This window comes from Salmo salar, chromosome ssa01 (genome assembly GCF_905237065.1).
Source record: "Salmo salar chromosome ssa01, Ssal_v3.1, whole genome shotgun sequence".
NCBI lineage: Eukaryota > Metazoa > Chordata > Actinopteri > Salmoniformes > Salmonidae > Salmo > Salmo salar.
In genome coordinates, this window is record NC_059442.1 from 57,190,741 (window position 1) to 57,208,181 (window position 17,441).

Below are 17,441 nucleotides of genomic sequence, written 5' to 3' on the forward strand. Positions count from 1 at the left end.
TCTGATCTCAAGGCCAATCACTGGCACTCAGAATTATTGAATTCTTAATGTAGCATACATCATAACTAGACTGCTCTATCCTTTGCTATGTTACTTATATAGGTTCTGCAGAAAAAGAAGAAAAAAAAGACCTAAAAAAAATAAAAAATAAAATAAAATTAAATTAAAAAAAATCGCTGTCAGGTCAGACTAATTGGACACACAATGACGTCCATCATTAATGTACAGTGCCTGTGTAAAGTATTCAGACCCCTTGACTTTCCACATTGTTATGTCAAAGCCTTATTCTAAAATTGATTAAATATTATTTGTTTTAGCAATCTACACAATACCCCATAATGAAAACAGGTTAACATATTTTGACACACATATATATATATATATAAAAAAGAAATACCTTATTTATAAGTATTCAGACCCTTTGCTATGATATGAAATTGAGGTCAGGTGCATCCTGTTTCATTTGTCATCCTTGGAGTCCACTTGGGGTAAATGCAATTGATTGGACATAATTTGGAAAGGTACACACTTGTCTATATAAAAACGTCCCACTGTTGACACTGCATGTCAGAGCAAAAACCAAGCCATGAGGTCGAAGGAAATGTCCGTATAGCTCCGAGACAGGATTGTGTCGAGACCCAGATCTGGAGATGGGTATCAAAACATTTCTGCAGCATTGAAGGTCCCCAAGAACACAATGGACTCCATCTTTCTTAAATGGAAGAAGTTTGGAACCACCAAGACTCTTGATAGAGCTGGCTTGGTCAGGTGGGTGACCAAGAACCCGATGGTCACTGACAGAGCTCTAGAGTTCCTCTGTGGAGATGGGAGAACCTTCCAGAAGGACAACCATCTCTGCAGCACTCTACCAATCAGGCCTTTATGGTAGAGTGGCCAGACGGAAGCCACATGACAGCCTGCTTGGAGTTTGCCAAAAGGCACCTAAAGGACTCTCAAACCATGAGAAACAAGATTCTCTGGTCTGATGAAACCAAGATTGAACTCTTTGGCCCGAATGCCAAGCGTCACATCTGGAGGAAACATGGCACAATCCCTACAGTGAAGCATGGCGGTTGCAGCATCATGCTGTGGGGATGTTTTTCAGCGTCAGGGACTGGGAGACCACTCCGGATCGAGGGAAAGATGAACAGAGCAAAGTACAGAGAGATCTTTGATGAAAACCTCCTCCAGAGCGCTCAGGACCTCAGACTGGGGTGAAGGTTCACCTTCCAACAGGACAACGACCCTAAGCACACAGCCAAGACAACGCAGGAGTGGCTTCGGGACAAGTCTCTGAATGTCCTTGAGTGGCCCAGCCAGAGCCTGGACTTTAACCCGATCGAACATCTCTGGAGAGACCTGAAAATAGCTGTGCAGCAACGCTCCCCATCCAACCTGACAGAGCTTGAGATCTGTAGAGAAGAATGGGAGAAACTGTGCCAAGCTTGTAGCGTCATGCCTAAGAAGACTTGAGGCTGTAATCGCTGCCAAAGGTGAGGGTCTGAATACTTACATAAATGTATATTTCCCTTTCTTTTTTTTTCTCTTTTCATTAATTAGCAAACATTTCAAAAAACCTGTTTTTGCTTTGTCATTATGGGGTATTGTGTGTAGATTGAGGAGAAAAAAAACTAGAGTCAATTTTAAAATAAGGCAAAATGTAGAAAAAGTTAACGTTTTTAAGGGTCTGAATACTTTCCTGAGGCACTGTATATTAACATTGTCCTGTTCATTTCAGAGTTGCCCGTTGCAGCCAGTCATAGTGAGGTTTTTCTTCAGAATTCCTTTCGACTGCAAGGGGCATACCATAGTGATGCTTTATGGTTACAAGGTCCGACTACAAGGTCTGAGAAATAAGAGAAAATGTTGTGGTCACTGACATTTATTTAAATTCTACTTTAGCAACAACAGTTAAAGGGACAACCAGTTTGATTATTTTCACTAACTAACACAGAATAGCATTGCACATAGTACAGCCAGTGAACCAATGGAAAGTTAAAAAAAGGAGCAACAATTCCAAGGTAGTGTTCTTGAGTATATATATATATATATCCACATCTTTTCTGGAGGGTGCTGTAAAGAGTGACAGATATTACATGGCACAACTGTAAAAGAAAACATCGTTCAGATATTTTGGTCCATGCTGCACTACCTTACCAAATTCTGTTTTCTTTTAACCTTTTCTCTTGTTCCTGTATTAAAATACCTTTCAATCGTTTAAAGAGAAAATAACTAATTGCTTAAGAGGCTGAACATGGATACACACAAAACCAGAGTCATCAATAAGCATGGTAGTGTACATTACTTTCAGTAAAGAAAAGTTGAGATGAATGAAGAAATTATTCAACACAAAAAGAACTGCAGCACAAGCTTCAACATTTCTGAAGATTCATCACTTAAGAATGTCTCATCTCTTTCAGTGGAAGTTTAATTTCCTTATCCATTCAAGTTCAAGCTGCCTGCTCTGGCCACTAAGTTACGTAGGTTGGCATTTATTGGGATGATTTATGTACTGGGGGCAACTCTGCAGTGATCACTAGGTGGCACAGCCACAAAGTCATAAAATCTAACCTTACATTTTTACGATATAGCCAATTATGACTTTGCAGTTGGCCCATCTAGCGGAAATCACTCAGTTCTGCCTCCAGGGCAAGATTCATGACAAACATCCCCCTGCCCAAGGCAACAGGGCTTAGTTTCCTAATCAGAGGGATGTGTTGGTTACTATTTGTTCCCCTCTAATGTACACTCTAATCCCATCAACTACCTAAAATACCCACCCTCCAATGGCCTGCATTCTAGTGGGATCTGTTAATCAAAATTTAAATCGAACAGATCTAAGCCCAACACTTCTGTTGGGAGATCCAGGGTCTCTGTTGAGATACCCAGAGTATCTGATGGGTTATCCAAAGGTATCAGGGCATTCTCAGGTGCATCTTCCTTGGGCTGTGGGTCAGACCCACGCTCAGTCTCCATTGACTCGTTTGTGTCAGTTTCAATGGTGTTACTGTTGTCAAGAGCTGGGAGCTCAGGTTGGATTTGCTCTGTTTGTGGGGCCGGAACCTCCAAGGCTTCGCTGTTCTTTAAGTAATTCGGAGCAGCTTTGGACTCTATGACTGCTTTAATGGACATGACAGTGCTGGTGGTGGATGTGGTACTGGCTGTGGTACTGCTGCTATAAAATATGTCAAATAAATCTTGTGCTTTTGCAGCAGCTAGGCTAGACTTCGGTTTTTCTGATTTCTTCATTACCTCACTTGGGGGTCTCTGCATGAAAGGAGGGGGTGTGACCATCACAGGGACATTCTGCTCACTCTCAGGGACTCCTGGTGCAGATACATCCGACTCCATGGACATCATGATCAGGACAGGCGGGGGAGGCAGGGGAGTCTTGAACTCCGACGTCACTGTTGAAGGCATGGATGTGGGGGCTTGACTATCGGACTCCATTGTGGAAGCTTTGTTTTTGTCTGGTGTAAAATTAGGACCTGGCTTCCCGGTGCCATCTGCTGACTCCACTTCCTCACCACAGAACGCCTTCGAAATGATGTCTGCTGCCAGTACAGGGTCCTTTTTAGGCTGGTTCTGTACGACAGGCAGAGGCGTCTCTCCACTGGCCCCGGGTGGTCTGATAGAGGGGAAGGTGTTGAGAGGGGCCGGTTTAGCATAGACCCAGGGCCCAAGTCCGGAGGACTTTCTCAGGACCATGGAGGGAGCAGGAAGGTTTGGGCGTATTTTCCCAGAGTTGAAGGGTACCCATGTGTTAGTTGGGGGGATGACTGTCTTCCCTGACAGCTTGATAGCAATGCTCTTGGCTGCGGCCACAGACTTTGAAAACGCATCCGGGTCGTCATCCTCTTCAACATCTGCCTCATCTTCCTTCAGGAACTCAGCAGCCACTCTCTCGGCCTCCTTCGCAAGCTCATTTTCTAGTTTTTTCTTCCAACTGAACTTTCCAAAAGCAGACGGAGCCTTTGGCTCTACTTTGGCTGTTTCCTCACTTTTCTTGCGCAGCTTTGCTCTCAATGCTGGATTAGGCCCACAGAAGACTTTGGGAGGCTCACCGGGTTTCTCAGGCTCAGACTGCTTTCTAGATCCTGACTTCTCATCTTCCCTTTGACGCTCACCCTGGTCTTTCCTTGATTGTCTTTCCTCCTTTTCATTCTTAGGTTTCCCATCCTCCCTCTCTGATCTACACCTCGTCTCCTCTTTCTTGCTATATTTGAGGTTGGGCTCTTTCCCCTTACCATATCTGGACCGCTCTTCCTCCTCCTCATTATGCCTCCAACTAAACTTGGGTCTCTCTTCTATCCTGCTAGACCTAGGCCTCTCTTCCTCCTCCCTGCGATTTGTTAACCACTCCTCCTCCTCGCTATGCTTGTATCTCTCTTCATCCTTCTTACTGTACTTGGGCCACTCTTCCCCCTCCTTGCTATGTTTATATCTCTCCTCTTTCTTGCTATACAAAGACCTCTCGTCTTCCTCCTTTTTGCTATACTTGGCCCTCTCTTCCTCCTCCTCCCTCTTGTTATATTTGTAATTCTCCTTTTTGCTGTGCTTCGCCTTCCCCTCTTTCTCCATGTGTTTGAACTTCTCCTTGTCCTTTCCCTTGTCCTTTTTGCTGCGTTTATGTTTCCCTTCCTCCTTCTCTTTGCTCTTTTTGGATTCTTCCTCTTCGTGTTTGCGTTTGAGCTCAGAGTGCTTTTTGTCACCAACTTCCAACGTGAGTCCAGCCTGACGATCCAGGTTCCTTCTCTGTTCGTAGAGTGGATACTCATACATTCGTTTCTAGCAGAAGGACCAAACACATATGTAAATCATTAAAGTGAAAAAAAAAATAAAAATAAAAAAATGTCCCTAAAATTAGACTTAAAGGGACAGTTCATCCAAGTGTTCTTACCTTGTAGGGAGTGTATGGACAAGGACAGAGTGCAATCCACAATGAGTTTGTTTACCTAGCCACCAACACCAAACACTAACATTAGAATTTTCTAACCAAAAACCAACGTAAATCAATGTACCCAATATTAGCATGTATGAAATTTCATGCCCAAATCATCTCATAAATTCAAACCAAGTCATTGAACTTTAGACTTTAAATGATTTTAGAAAATGCTTAAATTAGCAGTTGGTGACAGTGGCTAGGTGAACATACTTAAACTTGTATTGCAACCTCTACTTTAGGAAAACATGGTTCACCTAAATTACAAAATGATATATGTCTAAGCTATCCAAAGTAGCAGACCAGGGTTCAAATAGTATTTGAAATACTTTGCTTGATCCTGCCTGGAGTGCCAAATGAGCAAGATTTTTGGTACTATTTTATGATTTCTATTGCACCAGGCAAGCTCATTTTAAATATTTCAGATACTATTTGATCATAGGCCTGCAAAGTAGACAAAAGACTACTGTGTGCACAAAGCAATAACAAACGCGGCAAGAAACCGAACCAGGTTTCCGAATTTCAAATTTGAAAACATCCTTAATGTAGCCCTAGTGAAATAATGTCCTACTCCCAACTAGTAACGGCCTACCTTGTATTTCTCATTGTGAGTATGACTCGTGGCATGATCTTCAGCACAAATTGCATCCCCGTAAAACTCCTCGCACAGCTGGCAATAATATCCCCTCACAGGCACCAAAAACTCAGATCCTATGAGAGAAAAAGAGAGAGAAGTTTTTAAAAATACCTAATAGTCACAGGAAACAATCATTAATTATTACCTTTACTGTGCTCTCCATGGAAGAACCTGTTATAAAAGTAGATTGTTATAAAATGTAGGTCCGTTACTTGGAGAGTATAAGAAGTACATTCAGTAAACATGGACATATAAACATCAACATTGGTAATTGACTAACGGTTGCCCAAAATGACCCCCTTTACATTGCATATAGAAATCAATTTTTATTTCTTACTTCTTATGCATAGTTTTGTATTCAGTGACTGCAAACTGTGGCAGTGATCCAGCACAAAGAGCCTAAAAGTAAAAGATTGCTAACAACGTTTAACAGTACATTACAAATATTTAGAAAAAGGGAAATATATAAAAACAGAAATTCAAGTTTGTACCTTTAGCAGGTTTAGTCATTTTCTCCCCTGAAGAGTAAATCTTATTAATCTCATTGTTGGAGGAACTTGACGTCCATGGTCGATTGTAAGGATCCTGAGTCTGCACAGTGCCAATGAAAAAAGAATGCATAACCAATTTGCTGTAAAAATACAAGAGATTGCACAATTCAAATTTTAAAAATGCCACGTTGGAAAGGTAAAGGAAATTTGACCAGAGGACAAAGAACAAAAACAGGAGACAGCATTTTCATGATAGTAAACAAAAGCTCTTCAATTCACTGACTGAATGACCAAGAAGGGTCCAGCTGCAGCCAATAAGTCCTTAGCAGAAAGCACAAGAATCCTTGCCGAGAACAGCCAATAGGCTTTCCACATCACATTACATTCATGAGTCTGCTGCATTCCTTTCAAGGTAGCTAACTAGCTAGCTAGCGGACTTCATAGCTAACAGGGCCTGTAAAGAGATGTGTCCATCCAAGTGTTTAATAGATAGTGAAGTTTACATTTAACTTAATAATGAAATTGCTATCTAGCTAGCTAGACAGGATGAACTGACGTGTTGAATTGGATGAGCATACCTTTCCCAAAACAATGACAATGCTAGCTCATAATGCATTATTAAATATTAGTTCCGGCCATGCAATCTAATTGATTATCTCGAGCTCCAGCCGTGCTGGCAACGGCATGAACAGCACGGCTACCTGACCACTCAATCACAAAAATGTATTATTAGGACTTCTACATTAAGCAACACTGTCTAGCTAACACTTTTGTTTATTGCGTAGCCTAGCAAGGATGGTTTGGTTGTTCTCTGTAGTCTGTACGTTATGTGACTAGTTCCACAGCAGGACTCGGGAACTGCTGTAGCTGGAGTCTTATTGGAACATTCTATAAATGGTACACAAACCTTTCGGTGCGATTTGCTGTGCAAGTGTGTGAAAAAATCAAACATGGAACCACAAGTGACATTGCAGTTTTTGCACCAGTGGTTCCCAGCGTCATAGTATTCAAACAGGTCTGCTGGATGCTCGGGAGGCTGGGCACTGGCTGGGGCTTTCTTAGGAGAGGCTCTTAAGGACAATGATGCTGCCTAATGAAGAACAGAAGTTACACAAGTCAGCAAAAGAGCTAAATAAGCCTAGAGGAAGCAGGCAAAAAAAATACTGAAAGACGGTATTAAAAAGACAAAAACACAAAGAGAATTTTACGATGTTCCCCAAACATTGAAATTTCAAAAACTCTCACCTTGACAACATAGGCGATCTGTGTTCCAGCCTTGAGGGAGTTACTCAGGTTATGTCAGAGAATCCTGTTTTTAAGGCTAATATTTGACTCGCATTGTCATATTCCTGTACGCTTATCTCCTCCAATTAATGGTCAAAATTACATTTTAAATACTGATCTGTGAGTTGAGCAAAAAAGTTGTGAGAAATGAGTGCTCGATGAGTGCAGTTCAGAGACCATGAGTGGAGTGGAAAAACATCAAGTATGATATTTAAGGAGATTTACTCCTTGCAACAAAACAGTTACAATTCAGAGTTGAGTTTCCAATGAGATCCATTTGACTTTCGTGTATTCTCATCTTCAAATGTTACATATTTTCCATATTCAATAACAATTATTTTAATTGAATACCCATGTTTAAGTTTTCAAAAAAATTATTTAGAGATTCACCCTATTAACAAATTAGAAATAATTTGAGCCAGTGGAAAGGATTAAAACAGTCCACATAATTGTGATCCCTCTCTGTATGCAAAGTATTCATCCCAACTAATCGCTGCACTCCTAGCTAGCCTACATGTTGATGGTGAAAATGCTCTTATGAAATGACAGTTAAATTACAAAAAACTATGTTAATCTTTCAATCTATGAAAGTAAAGACCCTATATCCAAGCTTCTAACAAACATCTTACCTGAGTTTGGCATCTCCAGAAACTCTTTCAGAGAAAAAGTTTTGAGATGGTGGTGGTCTTTCATAAACAAATACATCAGAGAAGATGTACCCCTAAGCTTAATCACAACTGTTTGCCATATGAAACTGAACAGGTTTCCACACAAGTTGCAGGTTTAAAACACATTAATTTGGAAACATGCATGCATTGGCAGACCAGTTTTGAGATTAGTTGGGTCAGACATTGGCATACAAAGAGGGAACTTGTAAACCGAGGAGTCAAACTCTGCCTCTTGGACAACACCAACAGATGACATAGCACACTGTTTGTCCAGGTAAGCCTGAGCAGTTTGTGCACCACACATTGTTTAACCCCATATATGATGTATAAGCAAAAGGCTGAATGCCAGGTATTCAAAGTACACTTTATATACAAAAGTATGTGGACACCCTTTCAAATTAGAGGATTCGGCTATTTCTGCCACACCCGTTCCTGGCAGGTGTATAAAATCGAGCACACAGACATGAAATCTCCATAGACAAACATTGGCAGTCGAATGGACAAACTGAAGAGCTCAATGACTTTCAACGTGGCACTGTCATAGGATGCCACCCTTCCAACTAGTCAGTTCATAAAATTTCTGCCCTGCTAGAGCTACCCCAGTCAACTGTACGTGCTGCTATTGTGAAGTGGAAACATCTAGGAGCAACAACGGCTCAGCTGCGAAGTGGTAGGCCACACAAGCTCTGTCCTCGGTTGCAACACTCACTACCGAGTTCCAAACTGCCTCTGGAAGCAACGTCAGCACAATAACTGTTCGTCAGCAGCTTCATGAAATGGGTTTCCATGGCCGAGCAGCCGCACACAAGCCTAAGATCACCATGCACAATGCCAAGCGTCGGCTGGAGTGGCGTAAAGCTCGACACCATTGGACTCGGGAGCAGTGGAAACTCATTCTCTGAAGTGATGAATCACACTTCACCATCTGGCAGTCCGACGGACAAATCTGGGTTTGGCGGATGCCAGGAGAACTGCTACCTGCCTCAATGCATAGTGCCAACTGTAAAGTTTGGTGGAGGAGGAATAATGGTCTGAGGCTGTTAATGTTTTGGGCTAGGTCCCTTAGTTCCAGTGAAATCTTAACGATACAGCATACAATGACATTCTAGATGACTCTGTGTTTCCAACTTTGAGGCAACAGTTTGGGGAAGGCCCTTTCCTATTTCAGCATGATAATGCCCCCATGCACAAAGCGAGGTCCATACAGAAATGGTTTGTCGAGATCGGTGTGGAAGAACTTGACTGGCCTGCAGAGCCCTGAACTCAATCCCATCGAACATATTAGTGATGAATTGGAACACCAACTGCTAGTCAGGCCTAATCGACAAACATCAGTGACCAACCTCACTAATGCTTGTGGCTGAATGTAACCAAGTCCCCGCAGCAATGTTCCAACATCTAGTGGAAAGCCATCCCAGAAGAGTGGAGGCTGTTATAGCAGCAAAAGGGGGACCAACTCCATATTAATGACCATGATTTTGGAATAAGATGTTCAACGAGAAGGTGTCCACATACTTTTGGTCATGTAGTGCAATTACTGCTTACTGGTATTTAATCAAATCAGACAAGGGCAAGTATACATTTAAAATCAAAACCGGACCTTTTGAATAGTTATTCATTAAGTCATTTAGACTCATATCCTAAAATAAAGCAAAGTTGACCTGTCACTTTCTGCAGAATAATTACATTTCTGCAGCAACATGCTTTTCTAAGGTTTTACCAGTACTTCAGCTCTCTGGCTTGTGCCTGGAGCAGCTTACGGAATTCTACCTTGGCAGAGGCCTGGACCCCAGGTGATACCTCTCGGCTGCGAGCGCGGTCCTGTTTCTTCTCCTTGTCTGGAGGTGGTGGGTGTGTTGGATGCTCAAGGTCTCCAGAAGCCCTACCCTCTCGCCGGGGCTTGTCAGTTGGTTGTAGACCGAGAATAAGAGCCACTTTGTCAAGCTCGCATCGTTTCTTCTCTGCTACCTCGTGCTCGTTGCGGAGCACAGCAATCTGAGACATGACCTCTTCCTGGAGCCGACTGATCTCTGACAGTAATGGGTCCTTATGGCCATCCTTTTCACGCCGCTTTTTGCGCAGCAGTTCCCCTACAAAGACAACAATAAAAAAATGTATCCAACTGTGCAACAACCTTATGAATTTGAGTTTTTTCTGTAACTAACAAATATAGGAAAGGCTTTGAGATGATTGAAGTACCTTGCTGTTTTCGCAACCTCTCCAGTTCCTTCATGAGATAATCTTTCTTCTTCATGCGGATCTCTCGGTCTTTTCTCAGTTTTTCACGTTCTTCAAGAACCTACAGAATGCAGGAGAATCATTAGAGAACTAGTGTATGCCAAAACAGCATCAAATGACAATACTGTAGGCTTCATTTGAATTTAAGTGGATAGGCTGAATACTCCACCTTTTGTTTTTGGCTTTCATTATTTCTCTCTTCTAAAACCCTCCTGTCCTTGCCATTATCCTGAGCGGCCATCTTTGATGATACTATACAGGAATAATGTACAAAATTAGATAGGAGTTACATCATCAAAACTACTGTTTACAGTATTTTCAGAAAGTATTCAGACCACTTGACTTTTTTACATTGTTACATTACAGCCCTATTCTAAGATGTATTACTTGTTTCTCTCATCAATCGACACAAAATCGGCCACTATGACAAAGCAAAAACAGCTTTAGAACTTTTTCCAAATATATTAAAATAAAAAAATCACATTCACATAAGTGTTCAGACCCTTTACTCAGTACTTTGTTGAAGCACCTTTGGCAGCGATTACAGCCTTGAGTCTAATTGAGTATGACGCTACAAGCTTGGCACACCTGTATATTTGGGGAGTTTCTCCCATTGCTCTCTGCAGATCCTCTCAAGCTCTGTCAGGTTGGATGGGGAGTGTTGCTGCACAGCTATTTTCAGGTCTCTCCAGAGATGTTCGATAGGGTTCAAGTCCGGGCCACTCAAGGACATTCAGAGACTTGTCCCGAAGCCACTCCTGCGTTGTCTTGGCTGTGTGCTTAGGGTCGTTGTCCTGTTGGAAGGTGAACCTTCACCCCAGCCTGAGGTCCTGAGTGCTCTGGAGCAGGTTTCCATCAAGGATCTCTCTATACTTTGCTCCGTTCATCTTTCCCTTGATCCTGACTAGTCTCCCAGTCCCTGCGGTTGAAAAACATCCCCACAGCTTGATGCTGCCACCACCATGCTTTACAGTAGGGATGGTTCCAGGTTTCCTCCAGACGTGACACTTGATATTCAGGCTAAGGAGTTCAATCTTCATCAGACCAAAGAATCGTGTTTCTCATGGTCTGAGAGTCCTTTAGGTGCCTTTTGGCAAACTCCAAGCGGGCTCTCATGTGCCACTACCATAAAGGCCTGATTGGTGGAATGCTGCAGAGATGGTTGTCCTTCTGGAAGGTTCTCCCATCTCCACAGAGGAACTCTGGAGCTCGGTCAGAGTAACCATCAGGTTCTTGGTCACGTCCCTGACCAAGACCCTTCTCCCTCAATTGCCCAGTTTGGCCCGGGTGGCCAGCTCTAGGAAGAGTCTTGGTGGCTCCAAACTTTTTCCATTTATAAATGACGGAGGCCACTGTGTTTTTGGGGACCTTCAATGCTGCAGAAATGTTTTGGTACCCTTCCCCAGATCTGTGCCTCGACACAATCCTGTCTAGGAGCTCTACGGACAATTTCTTTGACCTCATGGCTTGGTTTTTGCTCTGACATGCACTGTCAACTATGGGACCTTATATATACAGGTGTGTGCCTTTCCAATTCATGTCCAATCAATTGAATTTACCACAGGTGGACTCAATGGACACAAAGTCTTGTAGCAAAGGGTCTGAATACTTATGACAATAAGGTAGTTCTGTTTTTATTTTCAATATATTTGCAAAAATGTCTAAAAAGGGGCCTCCCGAGTGGCGCAGAGGTCTAAGGCACTGCATCGCAGTGCTAGCTGTGCCACTAGAGATCCTGGTTTGAGTCCAGGCTCTGTCAAAGCCTGCTGCGACCGGGTGACCCATGGGGTGGCGCACAATTGGCCCAGCGTCGTCCGGGTTAGGGGAGGGTTTGGCCAGCAGGGATGTTCTTGTCCCATCACGCGTTAGCGACTCCTGTGGCGGGCTGGGCGCAATGCAAGCTCGCCAGTTGTACGGTGTTTCCTCTGACACATTGGTGCGGCTGGCTTTCGGGTTAAGAGGACATTGTGTCAAGAAGCAGTGCGGCTTGGCTGGGTTGTGTTTCGGAGGATGCACGGCTCTAGATTGTCGCCTCTCCCGAGTCCGTACGGGAGTCTCAGCGATTGGACAAGACTGTAACTACCAATTGGTTACCACAAAATTGGGGAGAATAAAAACATGTTTAAAAACCTGTTTTCGCTTTGTCATTATGGTGTATTGTGTGAAGATTGATGGTGATTTAATCCATTTTAGAATAAGGCTGTAACATTACAAAATGTGGGAAAAGAGAAGGGGTCTGAATACTTTCGGAAAGCACTATGTGCTGCAGTTTCATTGATCACCAACAAAAAGTATTTATTGAAGAGGAATGAACAAGTAATTAAACATCCACTTATTCAATGGTTTGTTCTCACCTTTTCTTTCACCCCCCTGGTGTAACTCTGGCTGGATGACGTTCAAGTATGGTCTGTCAAACGGCGGGGCGTTCGGAAAATCTTCAACGGGAGATTGAGGCAGCATGCCCATAGATGGAGGTGGGTACATCGGCCACTGTTGGGGCATGTAAGGCCAGTTCCCATACTGCCCAAAGCCATGAGGTGGATAGTTGGGTGGTACCAGACCATGTGCCTGGGCTTGGGCGTAGGCAGGAATCGAGATAGAAGGGTGGGTGGGTGTCACTGGAGTAGTTTCAGTCTTCACCTCTCCGCCGCCTCGAGTCTTCCCATGGATGCTGCGCTTGTCAGATGGGGGTGACTTCTTCTGGCTCCTTCTGTTATCACAGCTGCTGCTCAGGCTCCTGCTACGACTCAGGCTGTGGCTTTCGCTACGACTGCTACCACTGCTGGAGCTGCTCCCACTGTGGCTCTTACGCCTGCCTCTGCTCCTGTCTGAGCTTCTTGAAGAGTCACGGTGACCCCGCCTCCTCCCAGGACAAAGGGTTTTTGGAGGGGGCCTCTTTCCATGCAGACGCTCCTGAGTCCTGGCAGCCATCTTGCTGATCTCCGTCACCCCCAGATCCAGCCCAATGGTTTTGAGGAGGTCCTGGATCTTCTCGTACTCCTCCACGTCTTGCTTCTCCTTCCCTTCCAGTGGTCCTGTTCCTAGTGGGTAGTCATTAGGCTCTTCAACCTTGATATTATGGTCAGGGGTGGCAGAGGACCTGCTTTGATGCTGATACCTCATGTCCACCTGTTGCTGACGAGAGCTTCTCTGATCGACAATACCAGGATGGCCCTCTAGGTGCGGTGAGGCACCATAGCTTGCCGGCTCACTCATAATATCACCATAGAGCTCTGACAGACTGTGTTGACGGGGAACTCCTGCTGGAGTCGGAGACCTGCCCTTCTCTAGATCATCTTCATCGCCATAAAGGAACTTCTCCTCATCGTCAATGTCTGGTACCCTCTTCCTTTTCTCCTCCTGCGGTGCAGATGCACCTCCCAACAAGCCAAGGATCCCTGCAATCCCACTGGGATCAAGCCTGCCCTGGGCCATGCGTGGGTCATCTCTCAGCTCTCCCAGCATGGTGGCCAACATGTTAGGGTCCATGCCTTTCATAGCTGAGAGGAGACGCTCTGCCTCAGCACCAGGGGTAACTCTTGGAGAATCACTGTTCTGCAAAAAAACAATATATGATGAAGAAATTAATCATGATAATAATTTGGATAAAAGAAATAAGGTCATTGTGGGATGACAGGGTTAGAATGAGTATGACGATGGATAATACACTACACAGCTATATACTACATAACTAATTTAACACAGTAATAAAATGGCAAATGTCCCCTACCTGCACAAATGAAGGGGAGTCAGTCTCCGAGTCCATGCGCCTCTTCAGGATGGACTTGGTGGGAATGTTCATGTCTTCCATCTCTTTGTGGTGACGGGCCAACTCCAGCTCCTTGAACCTGCTCATCCTCTTTATCTTATTACCGCCTCCCCTGCTGCTCCTGCTACTGCTGGTACTGCTACTGCTGGTACTGCTGGTACTGACACTGCGGCTCCTGCTCTTGTGTGGACCAACACTCTTTGCTCTGCTTATACTGCGGGCCTGTCCATAGCTCTGACCACAACTCCTGCTCCTGCTTCGGGACCTGCTTGGCGGACGGCTCTTGCTCCGTCCCCCCATTTCAGGGCTGCGGCTTCGGGCCCGGCTTTTACTCCGTCCCTCCAATTCAGGACTGCGGCTTTGAGTAAGGCTTTTGCTCTGTCCCCCCATTGCAGGGCTGCGACTTCGGGCACGGCTTTTACTCTGTCCCCCCATTGCAGGGCTGCGACTTCGGGCACGGCTTTTACTCTGTCCCCCCATTGCAGGGCTGCGACTTCGGGCACGGCTTTTACTCCGTCCCCCCATTGCAGGGCTGCGACTTCGGGCACGGCTTTTACTCCTTCCCCCCATTGCAGGGCTGCGAGTTCTGGCACGGCTTTTACTCTGTCCCCCCATTGTAGGGCTGCGACTACGAGGACGGCTCTTGCTCCGTCCCCTGATTCCCGGGCTGCGACTACGAGGTCGGCTTCTCCCTCTGCTGGGACTCTGCCTCCTGGGGCCACGGTCGTCAGGGCCATCATAACTGGACCTCTTTGGCAGGTAAGGAGGGTAGTCTCTTGAGGGTAGCCCTGCCCCAGCTGGTCCAGTCAATTCATTGCCCACAGTGATTACCAGACTGTGGTCTGTGGGGATGCCACCACGGGGAGAAGATGGAGATCTCTATTGACAGAAACAGATTTGTAATCAAACTCCTTAACTGTAAATCAGTTTCATTACAATAAATAGTTTGACAGGATTTTGAAGTTAGACACAGCATTTCGGCAAATTAATGCATTGCTCCAGTAAAAAAGGAAATAGGAGCCAGTGCAAGGGACGGAGTAACTTCCAGTTCCACTGTAAATAAAAATTGCACCTGCGCTGGTAGCTGGTTAACAATAAACAGTGACAAGTAGTTATGATAACTAGCCTAGTTAGCTAGCTAACCAATGCGCTATGCAAACAGGCAACATGCACGAATTGTTTTTGAAAGCTACATTTACCAATGTAATTAGCAAGTGGCAAACTAGTCAGGTAGACAGTATCCCGCACATAATTATTGCACTTACTTCTCTTGGGGGAGGGCCGCTGCCCCAATATTCACCGCCTGGACCTCTGTGACTTACTGAACCGGGAGAAGGATACCTCCGGAGCGGCGGAGAACGCCTGTACGGGTCTGAAGGCCCGTCATTGTAACCCTGAAACGGAGGTCTGGGCCTGCCTCTTTCTTCTCTAAACGGTGGCCCAGGATAAGACCGGCCAGGAGTAGGACCACGGTCCTCGCACTGCTGCGGGTACCCTCCTCGAGGTGGAAGAGGCCGACCACGATACATATTTCACTGTTAAATTGGCCCTTTTCTATCAATTACAGCTACTTACTACCGCACTGATTGTATGCACATTTACTTGTTCTATTACTTACTGTCTGCAGTTGGTGATAACAAATGCAAGCTACCATGTAGCAATTTGAATTTGAGTGTATGACGAACAACTCAGCGCTCAATGTGTTGTGATTTCCGGCCTGCTTGGACCTTCTTCTTTGGTATTACTGGCGGTCCGCAAAACAACGTGAAAGATGCATGCCGCCACCTGTCGTGCTGAAGCGTGTGGTTGAAAAAGGTTTACATACTGTAAATCCTCCTACCTAATCCCGTACTACTAAGAAGCATGAGCCATACTAATTCCAGTCATCGCCCGTAAAATAACAGGCCCCAGATCCATCTCAATATCTCTACACCTCATTGCATTGGTCTGAATAATACGCGTCTTATGTAAACCCAGACCAATTGATACAAGCGCAAGCAAGACGTTTCTATTTTTGTCTGAAAATGGGTAACATTTTTGTTTAAAGTGAAAACACTGGGTTTGAGTTGTATTCTACTTGTGTAATAATCAAAATCTCGAACTTTTGTCTAACTAGTTGAATTCAGACGAGCCGTTTTAGTCATGTCAGCTGCATCCCACTGCTGGCTTGATTCTGAAGCTAGTTAAGCAGGGTTGGTCCTGGTCAGTCCCTGGATGGGAGACCAGATGCTGCTGGAAGTGGTGTTGGAGGGCCAGTAGGAGGCACCCTTTACTCTAGTCTAAAAAAATATCCCAATATCCCAGGGCAGTGATTGGAGACATTGTCCTGTGTAGGGTGCTGTCTTTCGGATGGGACATTAAACGGGTGTCCTGACTCTCTTGGTCAGTAAAGATCCCATGGTGCTTATCGTAAGAGTAGGGGTGTTAACCCTGGTGTCTTGGCTAAATTCCCAATCTGGCCTTCATGCCACCTAATCATCCCCAGTTTACAATTGGCTCATTCATCCCTCCCTCCTCTCCCCTGTAACTATTCCCCAGGTCATTGCTGTAAATGAGAATGTGTTCTCAGTCAATTTACCTGGTCAAATAATGGTACATTTTTTTTAATGCCAATTAATTTGAGTACGGTGCCTATAGAAAGTCTATACCCGCTTGAATCTTTTTTTCTCAAATTTTTCTGCCTTAAAATTAATTAGATGTTTCACCCCTACAGATCTATCTACACCACCTACCCCCCATAATCTCAGGGTTAAAGAAAGTTAGAGAACATTTTCCAAATTAAGATATACAGTGCATTCGAAAAGTATTCAGACTCTTTATCCACATTTTGTTACATTACAGCCTTATTCTAAAATGTATTCAATCGTTTTTTTCCCTCATCAATCTACACAAAATACCCCATAATGTCTAAGCAAAAAAAGGTTTTTAGAAATGTTTGAAAATGTATTAAAAGTGAAATATTACATTTACATTGGTATGCAGACCCTTTACTCAGTACTTTGTTGAAGCACCTTTGGCAGCGATTACAGCCTTGAGTCATCTTGGGTATGACGCCACAACCTTGGCACACCTGTATTTGGGGAGTTTCTCCCATTCCTCTCTGCAGATCCTATCAAATTCTGTCAGGTTGGATGGGGAGCGTCACTGCACAGCTATTTTCAGGTCTCTCCAGAGATGTTCGACCGGGTTCAAGTCCGGGCTCTGGCTGGGCCACTCAAGGACATTCAGAGACTTGTCCCGTAGCCACTCCTGTATTGTCTTGGAAGTTTGCTTAGGGTCGCTGTACTATTGGAAGGTGAACCTTTGTCCCAGTGTGAGGTCCTGAGCACTCTGGAGCAGATTTTAATCAAGGATCTCTCTGTACTTTGCTCCGTTCATCTTTCCCTCGATCCTGACTAGTTTCCCAGTCCCT

At 44.5% G+C, this 17,441-nt stretch overlaps 1 protein-coding gene across 1 annotated transcript; it reads right to left on the minus strand.

Moving 5' to 3' along the window:
* Nucleotides 1-1,866: 1,866 nt before the first annotated feature.
* On the minus strand, nucleotides 1,867-15,849 carry LOC106605918 (zinc finger protein 318). Its single transcript, XM_014201917.2, has 10 exons — nucleotides 15,295-15,849; nucleotides 13,991-14,908; nucleotides 12,615-13,815; nucleotides 10,430-10,512; nucleotides 10,222-10,321; nucleotides 9,793-10,112; nucleotides 6,978-7,160; nucleotides 6,071-6,170; nucleotides 5,535-5,653; nucleotides 1,867-4,788 (listed from the first exon to the last, which is right to left on the minus strand). The coding sequence occupies exons 1-10, from the start codon at nucleotides 15,556-15,558 to the stop codon at nucleotides 2,812-2,814; spliced, it is 5,265 nt and encodes a 1,754-aa protein (XP_014057392.2). The 5' UTR covers nucleotides 15,559-15,849; the 3' UTR covers nucleotides 1,867-2,811.
* Between the last annotated feature and the right edge of the window lie 1,592 nt (nucleotides 15,850-17,441).